At 45.1% G+C, this 16,229-nt stretch overlaps 1 protein-coding gene across 1 annotated transcript in view; it reads left to right on the top strand.

Annotated features, from left to right (window-relative positions):
* The window catches only part of Pla2g7 (phospholipase A2 group VII), a 45,618-nt gene that overhangs the window by 9,297 nt on the left and 20,092 nt on the right, over positions 1-16,229 (top strand). Inside the window, exon 2 of the mRNA XM_076557826.1 lies at positions 12,281-12,382. Within this exon, the coding sequence (XP_076413941.1) occupies positions 12,289-12,382 (94 nt within the window). The 5' untranslated portion in view covers positions 12,281-12,288. The remainder of the gene's footprint in view (positions 1-12,280; positions 12,383-16,229) is intronic.

Genomic DNA, 16,229 nt, shown 5'->3' with positions numbered 1-16,229 from the left:
TAGTTTGGAGCTCATTGGTGTAGGCTCAGCTGCCTGGTTGTACTGGATCTCACTCTGTAGACCAGGCTGGCCTTGAACTCAAGAGACCTGCCTGCCTCTGCCTCCCGAGTGCTGGGATTAAAGGCCTGCGCCACCATACCTGGCTGGACCAGGGGTTCTTAATCTCAGTCATTGATGATTTGGAGTATCTGTATATGGTGGGGGGCAGTCTGTGCATTGAGAATATTTAACAGTATGCTGGGCCTCTGCCCATTCTGTGTCACTAGCAACCCCCTGACAATGGAGACAATCGAAGATGTATCTTGATATTTCCAGGGTCTTTGGGGAAACAAAATCAGCATGGTTTCAAATTGCTAGACAAGCTGTTTACATCATCATATCCAAAGGAGGAGATCCTTATCTCCCTTGACTATTCAGCCTGGTATTGAATCAATTTTTGAGATAGCTAAACTGTTTTACTAGATTTTAGTCCAAACTGAGCCTGCCTATTATCTGCTCACACATCTTGCACAGCAAAAACATTAGTTTTCTGTGGCTGCCATAACAATTTGCCATTTAGTGGTTCAGAGCATGTTCTGGTTGGGTTGTGGAATGTCCCCCATGGGTTTGTCTTTTGAAGGCTCCTTCCCTATCGATGTCGCTATTTTGGAAGACCAGGGAACATTTAGGGGGTGGAGCCTAGCTGGAAGGAGTGGATCACTAGGGGTGGATTTTGAAGGGTGGGCTTCTCTCACTTCTGACTTCCTGATCTGCCATATGAACGGCCTCACTTTTCCTCCAATTACTGCTCCTCTGCTCCTTCTGTTTCATACATTGTTTTGTCTGAAATCAGGGATGATTCTCTTCTGATATTTTACTTTAAATTAAACATAAACTGTAGCTAGAGTTCTCCTGCCTTGCCCACAGTCAGGACAAATATTTGTCACCCGCCAGTCCCACAGCTGCTCAGACCCAACCAAGTAAACACAGAGACTTCTATTGCTTACAAACTGTATGGCTGTGGCAGGCTTCTTGCTAACTGTTTTTATAGCTTAAATTAATCCATTTCCACAAATCTATACCCTGCCACACGGCTCGTGGCTTACCGGCATCTTTTCATGCTGCTTGTCAAGGTGGCAGCTTGCAATGACTCCTTCTGCCTTCCTGTTCTTTTATTTCTCCTCTCTGCTAGTCCCACCTATACTTCCTGCCTAGCCACAGGCCAATCAGTGTTTTATTTATTGACCAATCAGAGCAACTTGACATACAGACCATCCCACAGCACAGCCAAGTGCAGACCATCTCAGACACCTGCACTCAGGCTCGTGGTCCTAATCATCCTCTATGTGGACCTGCTAGGTAAAGCCACGAGGAACCCGAGAACGGGCTCCCACAGGACATAAAGAACATCCCACAGCAATAAACATTCTATGATCATATAAACCCCTATTATATCCTTTTGAATTAGTTCTTATTGAAGAAACATTTTATTGTAAAAAGGATACATTTTTATTTTTTTAAGCAAAGTTGGAGTTTGTTAAGAAACAGTTTTATGGACTTGATGAGGGGGGGAGATATAGATAGATGATAGATAGATAGATAGATAGATAGATAGAAATGGATGGATGAATGGATAGATAGACAGACAGACAGAAGTTGGGTGATAAAGAGGAGGGAGAGGGGAGTGAATATGTCAGAATACATAGACTGAAATTCTCAAAGAATTGATGAAAGCATTATTTATAAAGGAAGTATTTTATTAATATGTCATACCTTGTGTTATTTTCTCAACATTAACTTTTATGTGACAGTTTTATACTTTTTCAATTAAAATTGAACTAGGACTCTTTCTCAGTCATAAGAATTAACTTTCAAATGTGTTAAGTAAAATCCCATTGATAACACGTCAAGATTGTCGGACATTGCAGTGTTTTGGTTGTGGGTACCTGCATGTCCCTGTGTGTGCTGGCTTTTGTCGTACTGAACACATGAGCACTGTACTGAAAGTTGTGTTTATTTGGTTAGTTGTATTTTTGTTGTTGCTTTATTGAGTCAGGATCTTGCTTTATACTGCAAGCTAAACTTGAACTTAAAACCTTCCTGCTCAGTTTCCTCAATGGTGGGGCTGTAAGTGTGAGCAGCCACACTCAGCATGAGTTAACAGTTCAAAGGTCCCCCTCCCATTTATAAGCTGTTATACTAATCCTAAATTTAATGAAAAGATACAAATAATTTAAGGCTTGCAAAATTATCTTTTTTATTAGTGGGGGGGAGGAGAGAAGATAGATAGATAGATAGATAGATAGATAGATAGATAGATAGATAGATAGATAGATGTGTGCTTGGAGGTCAGAAGAGGATGCCAGGTGCCTATCAGTGCTCTCTCTCTCTCCACCTATTCCTTTTAGGCAGGGTCTCTACTGAGCCTAGAGCTAGACCAGCAGCCAGCAAGTCCCGGTGAGCCTCCTGTCTCTCCCTTAGTGCTGGGACTACAGGCATGTACATTGCCACTCTATGCTTCTTATGTGTGAGAATCTAAACTTAGGCCCTCACCCTTTCACAGAAATCACTCCTATCCACCGAGCCCTACCACCAGCCCCCAAATTGTTTTTTAAAACGTACTGCATATGCCTACTGGCATGGCTGACTTTGTTTCTATTTCAGAGTCTTAAGGAGATGCTCTGTTCCTGGGTGTTGATCTACCATTGATGCTTCTGCACCTAGTTCCTTCTTTCTCCAAGAACAGGTTGCATGTTTGTGTTGTGTTGGCCTGAGGTGGTGGTTTAGAAAAGGGCTTCTGTAGTTGTGATTTTGAAGACTACTACGGGACCATTTTGTGAGCTCGGGTGATAGCTCAGTGGAAGAGTTCTTGCCAAGCAGGCAGGAGGCCCCCAGCTCCATTCCCAGTACTGCTAAACAAGTAAAAATAGACATTTTGTATTCTCTACTTCTAAGAGAATGTCCCAAGTCACCACCCGAAATGTAAAGGTATTTTTAGCCAACTCTTATCTGAAGGCAAAGAGCTTGAAGAGCCTTTGGGAGTTACAGCCTCCTACAAAGGGTTCCACTGTCCAAAAGCCTTGGGGGCTGCGGCCATCTCCCACAGGTTTCAATGACCCTTGGAAGGTTGAAGCAGCCTGTGTCCCGGGAAGCCAAGGACTTCAGGCTGTTTATACTGGCACTTTGTTGGGAAAAACAGGAAGCCTTGTTTGCTACTTTGTAGCCTGGGGAACTTTGGATCATGTTTATTTAAAATAGGTAATACCTTCAAAGGGGTTGGCAGTGCCTTCCAGCAAAATCACAGAAACAAAGAAAACAGCACAGACAAAATAAGATAGGCAAACAGACCAGAAGCCAGAGGAATGTAAGCACCACCCATCCCCAGGCACAGAGACAGTCAAGACTGGAAGCCAGAGCCTGGTGTGTTACCACCCGGCCCTCTTAAAGCGGCAGAGATAGATGCAAAGTAAAGGTGTGAATTGAGAATGGCCTTGAGGGGCTGCAGAGGCCCTGAGGTAGCTAGAGTTAGTGACAAGGAGCTCAAGATCCCCAGACACAGGGCACAGGGATGGCGAGAAAGGAGACAACTTGGAGGGAGAGTCACGTGAGGTCTAGGGCTCCGACAGTCCCTGTTCTTAGAAGATAGTGTTTTCATTTGTAAGGGATGGGAAGTCATGTGGAAAGGAGAGAGAGAGTAGCTGAGCAGGGAGATAGGAGCCAAATGAGTCAGGAAGAGTGCCTTGAGTCCCCCACGACACACATGGAGTGCTCAGGACAGAGGCTGAGGAGACATACCACTCAACTGTCCATCCCATATCCCCTAAGGCTGGAGCGTGCATACACCACTTCTGCAGGGCAGAAGTCATTCCTGTGTTAGCCCAGGAGATATGCATGCTATACCTGATGGGCAAAAAGCCGCCATGGCCAAGTGCAGTGGGAAACACTAGCTTCAGGATAGAAGTCCAGCCGTTTGCTGCTGCTTTGTTTCCCTGGCAGGGATTTAGTGTTCCCATAGAAGCCAGCCACGTTCTTAGTACTCTGAGCATTCCAAGTGGAGGGTGCTGAGTACCTGAGGTGAGGGATGTGGTCCATGGATACCACAGTTATTACTCATCATGAAGAGACGTGTGAGCACATCGTGAGAGAAGAATTAACAGAGGCATGGACACACTTCGGTGGGCACGATGGGCAGTGAGCTGGGGGCTCCAGTTAGAGAAGGCAGGAATGGTATCTTGGAGGAAAAGCAGCGACTGATGGGGTCATACGTTGAAAGCAAGTGTGATGTGTACGTGTTAGAAGGTGAGTGCTCTATTGATGAATCCAGGGATCTCGGTAAACCTAAAAGCAAAACAAAATGTATGCTTAACAAGAGGGCTTATGGTTTAGCTTTCTCTCCTCTCTCCTCTTCCTTCCCCGTCCCTGAGTTTGTATGTTGTTGCTAAGACAACCACTTATGCAGCATAGGCTGGTCTTGGGAACTAACTGTACAGCTAAGGGTGACCTTGAACTCCCGTTATGTGGCATGCTATTGTTCTTGCTTTTTTGTTTGTTCTTGTTTCTTATGCAGGATCTCACTCTCGAGTCTAGGCTAGCTTGGATCTCACTAGGTAGACCAGGTTGGTCTTGAACTTGGGGCAGTCCTCTTGCCTCAGCCTCCTGAGTGCTGGGCATGGCAAGCATGTTGGCCCAGCCTGATAGCTTTCCACCCCAGTCATTCTCAGTGTGTGTTCTTATCCCCTCTCCCATGCCAGCTTGGTGCCCTTGGCTGTGAGCTGCTCTTCCTGATGTCACCTGCTGAGTCTCAGATGGGGGCAGTTTCACTTCCCAAGGGACACTCTCTTTTTGCTTACCACAACTTGCTGGCAGACAGGGAATGCCAAGTACACGTTAAAACAAAAAGACAAGGAAACCAAGCATTGTCCTCTCCCTAGAAGTGATCACGGAAAACACTCTGGGACTGTGTTTATCTGGATTTTTTTCTATTTATGTAGAAATTATAGATTTTAAATAGAAACAAAGCCATGCCACATTAACATTTTTTTTCTAATATGCATCAGAGTGTTGGGCTTATTCCTTCGACTCTAAAGGCTGCCATTCATATGACCCGGTCAGATGGTATCAGTGGTACCACCCAATGACTCCATGATGTAAGAAGCAGAGACCATTCGAAGCATGGAGCCAGACAGTGCTGTGCACAGTAGGTACTGAGTAGGCAGACATTTATATCTCACATTACTGTTTTAAGTTTCATAAACACATATCAAATTGGGGATTCCAGAAGTCTCCATGGAAGGCAAAATGCTTTTTCGCTTGTGCAGTTCCTGTCTTATGTGAAGACGAAACAAAACCCAAACCAACAAGTTGAGATACCGAAAAAGTCCAACCCACGTCTCCTCAGACCGCTGTGCTTTCGACAGAGTGCTTGCTGATCTTTCCAGAAACAGGAAACAGGCTTCTTCATTTATCTTCCTGCTCTGTGGGGCTCTCTTTGAAGTTTTGTCTTGTTTTTAAGTCTTGTGTGTGTGTGTGTGTGTGTGTGTGTGTGTGTGTGTGTGTGTGTGTGTGTATGCAGGTATGCATGGTACATATGCTACCATGAGTATGTGGAGGGCAGAGGACAGTCTTGGGTGTGGCTCCTCACCTTTCTCTTGGTTTGAGAGGGTTTCTTTTTCACTTCTGCCTGTGCCAGGCTAGCTGGCCTTCACCTTCTACGGATCCTCCTGTCTCCTCCAATCAGGAAGCAGGAGGGCTGGGATTGCACACTAGCACATCCCTGCCGTATGTGGGTCCTGGGGACCTGAGCTCAGGTCTTCACACTTGCACAGCAGGATTTTACAGTTGATCTATCTCCCGACCCCTTCCTTGGGGGGTATATGTCTGTTGACCTCTGTAATCCTCGCCCATGGAAGGTGGAGGCAGCAGTTCAAGGTCATCCTTAGTCACACAGCAGAGTTTTCTTCTGGTCAGTCTGGGTACCCAAGACTCTTTCTTACCTGCCCTCCAGAAAAAAAAAGGGGGGGGGGCAAAAGTAAAAAGAGAGTCACAATATTCTCATTTCTTTAGCACCGGTCAGTTTCAGAAAGAAGCAGAGGTTTAGCTCCGGCAGGACTTCAGGGCTGCCTCCCTGTCACCGCCATGCGCCGCCATCAGAGAAAACTGTCCTCTGCAGCAGGACAGTCCTCCCCTTGCTCGTGCATTCCCTGTAACAAGAGCAGCGTGCCCAGAGCAGACCTGTCTGCACTGCGGTTTCTCCACCTGGAGCATGCTTTCCCAAGTGTGTCTTTCCTGCTGTCTCCCAGCCGAAGCTGCAGTGGGGACATCCAGGAAGCCTCTGAGCCCTCAAGGATGGCATGGAGAGTAGACAGCTGCCCCGTCACGTCACTCCTGTCTAAAGCTTGGCAGCCAGGGGCTCTGGGGCAGCCAGAGTGGACTACTGCGTGGGGTCTGACTTATGGGACATGAAAAGTTTGCTTTACCGTTCATAAACCTGCAAACCCAGGCCTCAGGAGACTGAGGGAGGAGGAGCGCAAGGCACAGTCTCAAAACAAAACACGTTCCTGTTTTCTCTTGAACATCTCTCCCCACAGCCAGGGGATTCTTTCCTTTGAAGAAAACCTCTGGAGGCTTTAGTGTAGTACCTCTAGGTGTCTAGGCTAAGACTAAAGTGGGTTTTTGAAAGTTAATGAAGAAGGGGTGTGTGTGTGTGTGTGTGTGTGCACGCGCACATGTGTAAAGCAGAGGTGGACCTCAGGTGTCTACGGCTATCACTATCTACATTTTTTTTTTTTTCTTGAGACAGCTTCCCACAAATTGCATTCACTGACTGGCTACACTGACTGGGCAGCCAGCTCCAGGAATCTCCCTGTCTTTACTCCATCTCTGCTCAGGCGCCCCCCCCCCCCCCATGGTTCATTAATGTCTTAGTCACAGTTTCTATTTCTGTGATATAACCAAAAGCGAAGTGAGGAGGAAAGAGTTTACCAGGCTTAGATATTCCAGATCACAGTCCATCAAGGGAAACCAAGGCGGGAACTCAAGTTCAAGATGGGGCGGATGCGGAGGCCACGGAGGAATACTGGTGTGTCTAGGTTTGTGCCAAGCTGATAAAAACCAGCCAGCACCATCGCCATGCTTTTACCGAGGTGCTTAGGATCCAACCTCAGGTCCTCATGCTTAGAGGGCCGGCACTTCACCCACTGAGCTAACCGACCACCTTGATGCAGAGGTGTTCTTAAAAACTGAATACTTTGAGCCGTGGCTCGAAGTATTTTAGGGAAAATTTTCCCTAAAATTGGGTGAATGACTACGTGAGCAAATAATGAATATAGAAAATATGAGTGAGCTGGTCATGCTTTATTGAAAGGATGGGTGCTTTGAGGATAAAATTGGAGGTCTGGCGTGGTGGGGCAAGGGAGAAACTATGTAACAAGCCAATGGTACTATATTGTCCGTTTGTAACAGTTTCCAAACGCTGCAGCGAGGGGGAGAGGTTGGCTGTGCCAGATGCCTAGGCAGCCTCTGGAGGACAGATGTCCGGGGAAGGGCTCCCAAGAACTTGTATGGCTTTGTGTCTGTCTACTGCCCTGCTCCATTGTGAACACCTAAGGTGATGGCCCTGGAGAGTTGAACATCCCCACCCTGCCTGAGGACTCTGAAGAGGCCATTTGCTGTCTCTAACGCTTCTTCCGGTTGTTGGTGGGAATCTGGAGTGGAGATCAAGACACTGCACGCAGGCTAGCCTTTGCCTAGAGTAGCTTTGCTTGTTCCAGCACACTGATCTCCATATGATCTGTCTTCCTCTTTCTTCTCCCAATCCCAGGGATCTTCCGAAGGGATCGAATGGCCCTCTCCTTTCTTAGTGAAGCTAAAAATGACTGGGGTGGAATATTCTAGAGCTTTTTTAATTGAAGTAGATCGAGAAGCTGAGAACTCCAGTGACGACATCCCCAGGTACTGACAAGTTAGATGCTGTAACAGAGGCTCTTTGTAGGAGATGGCAAGCTGAGCCGTATCCTGGTTTGTGTTAACCCCTTGACTGTTAATTTGGAAGGCTCCATGGTCCTATTCCTCAGGACTCAGAATCAGTGCTCTGCAGTTTCTGAGGGTCTCAGCACCAAATTGCTCCAAATATAATGAGAGCAAGTCTCAATCTCAGGAGAGCATGGCTTACTTCAAAACCAAGGCCGCTGTCGGTCTAGGGTTAGCATAGGATGACCATCACACCCTTAACATGGCTGTTTTCTTCATTCGTTTTAGGAGACTGTGGTTTAGAGTACACCAGCTGGGCCTCCCAAGTTTGGATGTTTTAGTTAAAAACAAGGAGTAGGGACTGGGGAGATGGCTCAGGGCTTAAGAGGCTGCCCTCCCAGTGAACTCAAGTTCAGTTCTCATAACTCTTATTAGTCAGTTCACTATCACATGTAACCCCAGCTCCAGGGATTCAGACCCTCTCCTGGTCTCAGAGGACAGTGCATTCATATGTACACACACACACACACACACACACACACACACACACACACACACACTTTAAAATAAAATAAGGACTCAGGCCTTCTGGGAGCAATCTTTGCCCCTAGCACTTCCTATCTCTGTGATTTGGACAAGCCAATCAAATCCTCATGCCTGGTTCCTCCGCTGTGGCATGCGGAACTCTCACATGATTTGGTGGTGGCTACATAGGATGCTTTGTTCTGGGGACAGTGCACAACTGCTGGGAAGGTTGTAAGGCTTCGTGAGTTAGCAGTGTTGGGGCTGGAGAGATGACTGGGTGTAAGACACTGGCTGTTCTTGCACAGGGCCGGGGGTTCCGTCCCAGCACCCACCCGACAGCTCGCAACCATCTGTAATCCCAATTCCAGGAGGTGAGGTGGTATCTCCTGGCCCACTCAAGATCCAGTCACACACGTGTTACACACACACACACACACACACACACACACACACACACACAGGCAAAACATTTTCTGTTACACATAAAATAAAAAATAAATCTTTAATTTAAAAAATCTTGCCGGGCGGTGGTGGCGCACGCCTTTAATCCCAGCACTCGGGAGGCAGAGCCAGGCAGATCTCTGTGAGTTCGAGGCCAGCCTGGGCTACCAAGTGAGTCCCAGGAAAGGCGCAAAGCTACACAGAGAAACCCTGTCTCGAAAAACCAAAAAAAAAAAAAAAAAAATCTTAGCGATATTATTACGGGTTCAGTAGCTGTTTGTTTTGAGGAATTTAGTATTATTTTTAAATACAATAATATTGTTGTGCTGTGTACCAACATGAACAGATACCTATATTTCAAATTAAAATTGAAACAAAATTTTATAAACAAAATTTAAAACTAAATGTATATATATTTATACATAATATAGCTCTATATGTATGTCTGTGTTTATATCCATGTATGTTTTGTGTGTGTACATGAATTTAACCACAGAAATACATCTGGAAAAGACTGTTAGCAAATCATTATAAAGGGGAAAAACTTAATTCTTTTGTTTACTTTATCCTGTTATCTTTGGATTTTTAAAAATCATGTGCTTTCTGATAGACTAATAAGACTGAAATAAGACAAAACAAAATTAGTCAAAATTATAAACAATCTTGGAGTATTAAACTATGCATACTTTTTCCTGACCAGAAAAAGAAACGAGTTGAATAGATAAATACAGCCATTATGTAAGAAACTCCAGAGACAGTTTTCCAAGCTGATTGGCATTGTTCGGTGGTAAGATCTGATTTTACTGCAAATGGTGTCTTGGAATCCTTCTGAATTCTTTTTGCTCTGAAATGGTTCCATGTCATTTAAGAGGTTTTGAATGTCTGAACGGTTCCCTTCCTATAACATATGTGCTTATCTTGCATTTGAGTCCCACTTATAAGCTATTTTAGGCCAATGATTGTATCAAATTCTTCAGGATTCCCAATTGCTTCCATCATGGAGAGTATATACAGTATTTACTTGATAATTACCCTTGGATTAAATGGCTGGGATCTGGTATTAGAATAAAGCCATTTGATGCTGCAAAAAGGCATTAACAACCTAGAAATTTCAATGCTTTTATGCAACAAAAGCATATTTCTTATCCACAAAAGGCTGAACACATTGGAAAAGCTCTTTTATGCCTATCAACTAGGGATCTAGACTTCTTAGGCTGGAGCCTCCAAGGCTATAACCTGACTTCTGAGTTTTGTGTTGGAAAAAGGAAGGGAGAGAGGAGACACATTGTCTCAAGTGTCTCAGGCCAATTCTTTTCAGGTTTCCACTAATCAGGAATTAGTGTCCAGACTGGATTCCAACCGTAAGAGAGACCAGGATGTGCAGGGGACATAGGGGTCTCACAGGAGTGGAAAATAATCATGCCGTCTGGTTAGTGCCTCCTTCAAGTCAGCAGAATTGGCATTCATGTGGACTGTGAGGCTTGTTTTAATGCGTGTTGGAAATCAGATGTGTCAGAAACCGCTAGGATTCCTATTGTTTAAGCAGGCATTTATTTAGTGCTTGCTGTATACCAGGTGCTAGTCTAGGACTTTGGAAGACAGTAGTGAGGTGGAGTCCAGACTTCTCACAATGCAAGAGCTGAATTTCTAGAGCAAGTTAATAAAGCAATAATGCAGAGTTTGGCATTTGGTAACAAATATTGGAGGAATGTACATGGGGCATTGGACTTGTACTGGTGTGGGGAAGTAGCATGCAGCCCCATTTTAAATAGATAGATCAGGAACAATTCACTGTAAAGGTAACTGGGGCAAAAACCTAGAGATGAGAGTCATTTGGGTGTCAAGGCAGAGAGCCTTGCTGTGGGAAGAAGCACAGACTTTGGGGTGGGGGGGGAGGTCAGGATACCTGGTATATTTGGCAGGAGGCCAGGAGGCCAGGGTGGAGACAGCAGGTGTGCAATTAGAGAGGACAGAGGTAAGATTTCAAGTCCGTTGAGTGTAGACCAAAGACAGCCATGTGTGATACTTTGCACTATGACATATGAAGCCAATGAGGAGTAATGCAGCCATCTGTAATTATATTGGGTTTAGACTTGGGGGCTGGGACAAAAGCAGAGAGACAATGTTGCCAACATTCAAATGAGAGGTAATGGTGGCTTGGACCATTTCCATCAGCTCCTTCCAAAGTTGAAGGGACACATTTTAGTTCTAGTTTTTTTTAATCTATGTCTATCTGTCTGTCCACCTACATCTATCTATCTATCTATCTATCTATCTATCTATCTATCTATCTATCTATCTATCTATCTATCTATTTTTGAGAGTTTCATGTCATCCAGGCTGGTGTTGAACTTGATATGTAGTTAAGGATGACCTTGAACTTCTCCTCTGCTCTACCTTCCAAGTACTGGGATCACAGGCATGTGCCACCAAGCCTGGTTTATGCTGTGCTGGGGACTGGACCCAGGGCTTCAGGAATGCTAAACAAGCACTCACCCAACTGAACTAAGTCCCTTGCCTGGAGAGATTCACATTAAAGGGGAAATTATTTCACAAATATGAGTACCTTTTTTGTTTTGTTTTGTTGGTTGGTTTTTTGAGATAGGTAACAGCTCTGGCTGTCCTAGAACTTGCTTTGTAGCCAAGGCTAGCCTCCAGCTCACAGATCTGCTAGCCTCTGCCTCCTGAGTACTGGGATTAAAGGTGTGAGCCTCCATCACTGGGCAGTACCTTTTGCTAATGAGATGTTTGTGTATGGGTCTAACTGCAAGGTTGCTTCCACTGCCTCAGTTCTGATATTCTATCATTTCATCAGTCCATTCGTTCAGAAAATATTTCTCCAATACCAGCATCCTCCACAGGCCAATGATTTAGACCTGACGTCTACTTTTCAGAAACTTAGGTGTGGTAGGACACACACACACACAGCACCCAGTTGTACCACTTACATCAAAACCACACAACAGAGTACTATAATCACAATAGAAACTGGCATGGAAACATTACCCAGAGCCGACTAACTGCTGCTAGGTATCTGTACAAGATATGCCTTTGGGCATAATAACGAGGAGGACAGATTTGCTGTAATTATTATGATTTGATGTTTCCCTTTATAACCAAATGGCACTGTAATAAAATCAGAGAAAATCATATTGAACTGTCTGAAAATGTTATGTCTATGCTCTGCCATCTATCAGCGTAAAGGATTCTGCCAATTCAGTACCTATCTAAACGCCAGCTCTGAAAAAAATATGTATGTGTCATTGTTAACCAACATCGCTGGGACCCCAGGCTCACTGATTGGCAGCCACTTAAATCCTCTTCAGTACATTCATTGCATGGTTTTTTCTTATTTCTTTTCTTTTAGCTCCCAAGATGGCACTGCTCGAACAGCGTGCACTTTTCTGCCTCCTCTGCTGCCTCCCACTGGTGCGTCCTTTCCACTGGCAAGATGACTTCAGGTCAGCAGGTAAGAGACATCAAACTCCAAGTGACTTCCGGATGCTGCATGTTTTGATGTGTGCGAAAGTCCTTTTAAGAAGTGTTCCTGTGGGGGCTGGGGAGATGGACCCCCATGATAAAATGCCTGCTGTGCCAGCTTGAGGACCTGAATTGGATCCCCAACCCTGATGTTAAGAAGTTTTCAGTGTTGTGTGTGTGTGGGGGGAGGGTGGGCAGGGTCAGGGGGGTCCCTGAAACTTACTGGCAAACCATCCCAGATGACTTGATGAGCTCAGTGAGCGATCTTGCCTCAAAAAAGCAAAGACATAAAAGACACTGTTCATCGATCTCTGGCTTCTGCAATCATGTACACACATATGCATGTACATCTGAGCATGCATGTCTATATGCGCACACTAACAAGGACTTACCACTGACACACACACACACACACAAGAGGCGTGCAAATACGTTCAGGGAAGTAGCTCATCCTGAGGTAGGGAGGGGCCAATCTCTTTATGATCCAAACTGAACAAGCATGTGTTTTCTTGTCTTGCTACGACCATGGAAAATGTCCCAAACAACCCCGCCTCCCCTCTTCTACTGCCTCTATTCAACTCCTGCCAGGGACAGGAGCTCACCTGCCACGGCGTTTACAAGGCAGTCTCCAACCCTGCTTGTGTCTTGACAAACAAGCTTAGTCCTGGGGAGGTGGAGAGGTATGTGAGAAGATAACAATCTGGACTCTTGAGGTCAGAAGGGATGTGACTCTTTCTACCTTAGTATGAGGAGAAGTGGCGGCAAGTAGATACTGGAACCCCAGGGGAGATTCGACATGCTCAGGAAGGGATAAAGGAGGAGGAAGATTTAGACCATACTTGGAAAAGTAGCTAGAGTGGGACAGGTACACCTCATGTCACCAAGAAGGACCTACCTTGCCAGGACATTGCTTCAGAAGCATCGTGAATGCCTGTTCTTCTTAAAGAAAACTGTGACACACATGTGTCTCAATCTATGTCCTGTGGAGAACACAGCAGGAGGTGGCTACAGAATGATGTCATACTGTCTACACCCACAGATCCCTATACCTGAATACATGTACTCACTTTGGATCTGGTTGTTCGTGCTGGTTGGGTGACTCCTTTTGATAGCATCTGCAAAAGGGCTTGCATAACTCCGTGGCATCGAGATAAACTTTGCCCTACTTCATAATTGGGGAAATGGATGGATCAATAGGAAAAGGACTGTGCCTTATATTGATAATTACACAGGTAATTGAATAATATGTCAGAGGCCATTCATCCCTCAACAATTCCCAGGAAGTGAGGGCTCTCTGGATACAGCGGTGACTAAGGAGCGGAGCTTGTCATCAGGGAACCTGTAACCTACTTGAAATGTAGTTAATTTTTCCAAGTATCAGTTTCAGAGATTGGAAACAGGTCACATGATGGGTAAATTATTATCCAGGGTACATTTTATGTCATTCACTCTTATTGGTGCACTGAGAATTTAAAGACATGTTTTCTCTCCTCTCATCTTTAAACATCACTGGAAATTTGTTCCTTGAGGACAGGGTTATTTAAATTATTCATCTTCCTGGGATTTGTGTTAGCCCAATGCTATACTCATTCTAGATGCTCAGAAGTGGCTACATGAATATTTTTTAAGTTATAGTTAATAGACTAATTTCTTATCAAGGGAATACATAGAAAATACAGCTAATTCAGGTTATGATTTACTTGTGTGTGTATGTGTTATAAGTGTATCTGTGAGTGTCCACACCTATATACACAGGCAGAAGCCAGAGGAAAATGTCCAGTGTCCTGTTCTATCTCTGTACCTTATTCTCTTGAGACAGTTCCACACTGAACCTGAGACTAAACCGAAAGCCAGCAAGCCCTGGAGATACTCCTGTCTCCACCGACCACAGGATTCGGGTTTCAGGTCCGAGCATCCATGCCTAATTTTTTATGTTGTGCTGCAAATTTAAACTCATGCCTGTGTAGCAAACTCTCTTACACATTAAACCATCTCCCTTCTTTTGATTGTTTGGGACAGCTTTATGTAGCCCAGGCTGACCTCTAACTCACTATGCAGCAAATGCTGGCCTTGGATTATTTATCCTGTTCTCTTCACAAGCACTGATGTGATAGGCATGTGCTGCCCTACCCGGAAAGGCTTCAAGTATGGGCTAGAGACTCATCATGTGCTGATGAAGGACAATGAAAGTCTAAAAGAGAATGCAATTTTCCTACCATGTATACATGCCGAGACTCAGGAATATTTGACTACCAAAAATATATACCAAGTAGCATACTATAGGTCCAAAGTTCCTATTCAAGTAAAGTTGTGGAGGATTGAGAAAAGATAAACTGAGCCACCATCTAGAGCATCCAAGATGAGGTGGTTCTGACATCTCTTTCTTCTTCTTCCTTACGATGATTTCAGACAGAAGGAGAGATGAGATGCAGACTCATGCGATGTGCGAGCTGTAAGACACCGTTTTCTGTACCCAGTGTAGTACCTGTGACTCCTAGAGTCTGGGTGAGCAGGCTCCTAGAGCAGAGAAGGCTTTGGAGAACCACAGATTGTTTGAAGACGTTCCCATGGTTTCGGTAGAATTAAGATCTCACTTCTGGGCTGTGGAGCTCTGCTGCTAGGCAGGGTCTCCAAAGCAGCTACGAGTTCTCTGGGGCTCCTCACTGAGCTGTGGGAACCAGTGGTCTCCCTGCTGGTCTAGCCCCGCCATGGCTGCCTATGGGTGGGGACACAGCAGCGCACTGGCTGCTCATCACAGAAGGAAAGGCAGAAGGTGTCTCCTACCCTGTTACTCTCTAGACTTGTCGTCTCCCAGTTAGACCAAGCCTGACTACAGATAACTTGACATGGGAGATGAAGAACCTTCTGTAATTCTAAAGAAGCCACAGAATATTCACCAATAAGGAGGTAAAATGAGATAATAATAAAAAATCTTCGAGGAATTGTCCCAACTTTTGAATGTGCCCTGAAGGAGAGTGAAATCCCTAGTGGAGATCTGCTGACCCTTCTAAGGACTCTCCATCCTTTGAGTAGTGGGAGGTTACCAGCTCTGGAGAAGGGAAGAAGTTGACTGCTGGTTACATGCAACTGTCAGTATTAGGCAGATGATGAATACACTCATTTCATCCACATTCTTCATCCACATTCTTCATCCACATAGCTGTCCTGAAGCTGGTTAAGGCCTTTACCAATGGGGATCAGAGAGAGGACTTAAATTGCTTAGGCCAGAGCACCATGGCTTGGTGTGTGAAAGAGGACCACTTGGATTCAGTACTGGGCTTCACTCTATGTTTTTCTTGAAAACTGCCTCCTATCGTTACTTCATCAGTGTGGACCAGGACACAGCAGCTCTTCACCTCGAGTCAGCCTACTTGGAATCTTCTGATTCAGTTAAATTGGAGTGAGGACTGGGATCTGCATTTCTAAACTCTGGGTGATACCCATGATGCTGGCCTGAGGATCAGCTTGGTGTAGGAGGCCTCTGTGCAAAAGCCTCCATCACTGGCTGGTGCTTCACACATGAGTCATCAGTGGAGCGTGTGAATAAGATTATTGCCAAGACTCAGAGCCTTGCTGAGCAATGCTACATGATAACAAGGAGGGTGCCACACTCCACATAGCCCTGGGTGTTTGGCAGAGTCTGTACAGTGCAAAACACAGAGTCTGTGCAGCACAGGAATCAGCTCCACACTTCAGTCAAGTGAATGTTGGGGGCAGGCTCAGCATATCAAGAAAAGTGTAGGTAGGGATTTATCATTATTTGGACCCAACATCTGGTTTTTATTTTAGTTGATGTATGAGTGTTCTGCATATATACGTGCATGCCAGAAGAGGTC

The sequence above is a fragment of the Peromyscus maniculatus genome, chromosome 21, assembly GCF_049852395.1.
Source record: "Peromyscus maniculatus bairdii isolate BWxNUB_F1_BW_parent chromosome 21, HU_Pman_BW_mat_3.1, whole genome shotgun sequence".
Classification (NCBI taxonomy): domain Eukaryota; kingdom Metazoa; phylum Chordata; class Mammalia; order Rodentia; family Cricetidae; genus Peromyscus; species Peromyscus maniculatus.
The sequence above is the reverse complement of the archived record's forward strand: the minus strand, read 5'-3'. Positions and strand labels throughout refer to the sequence as shown.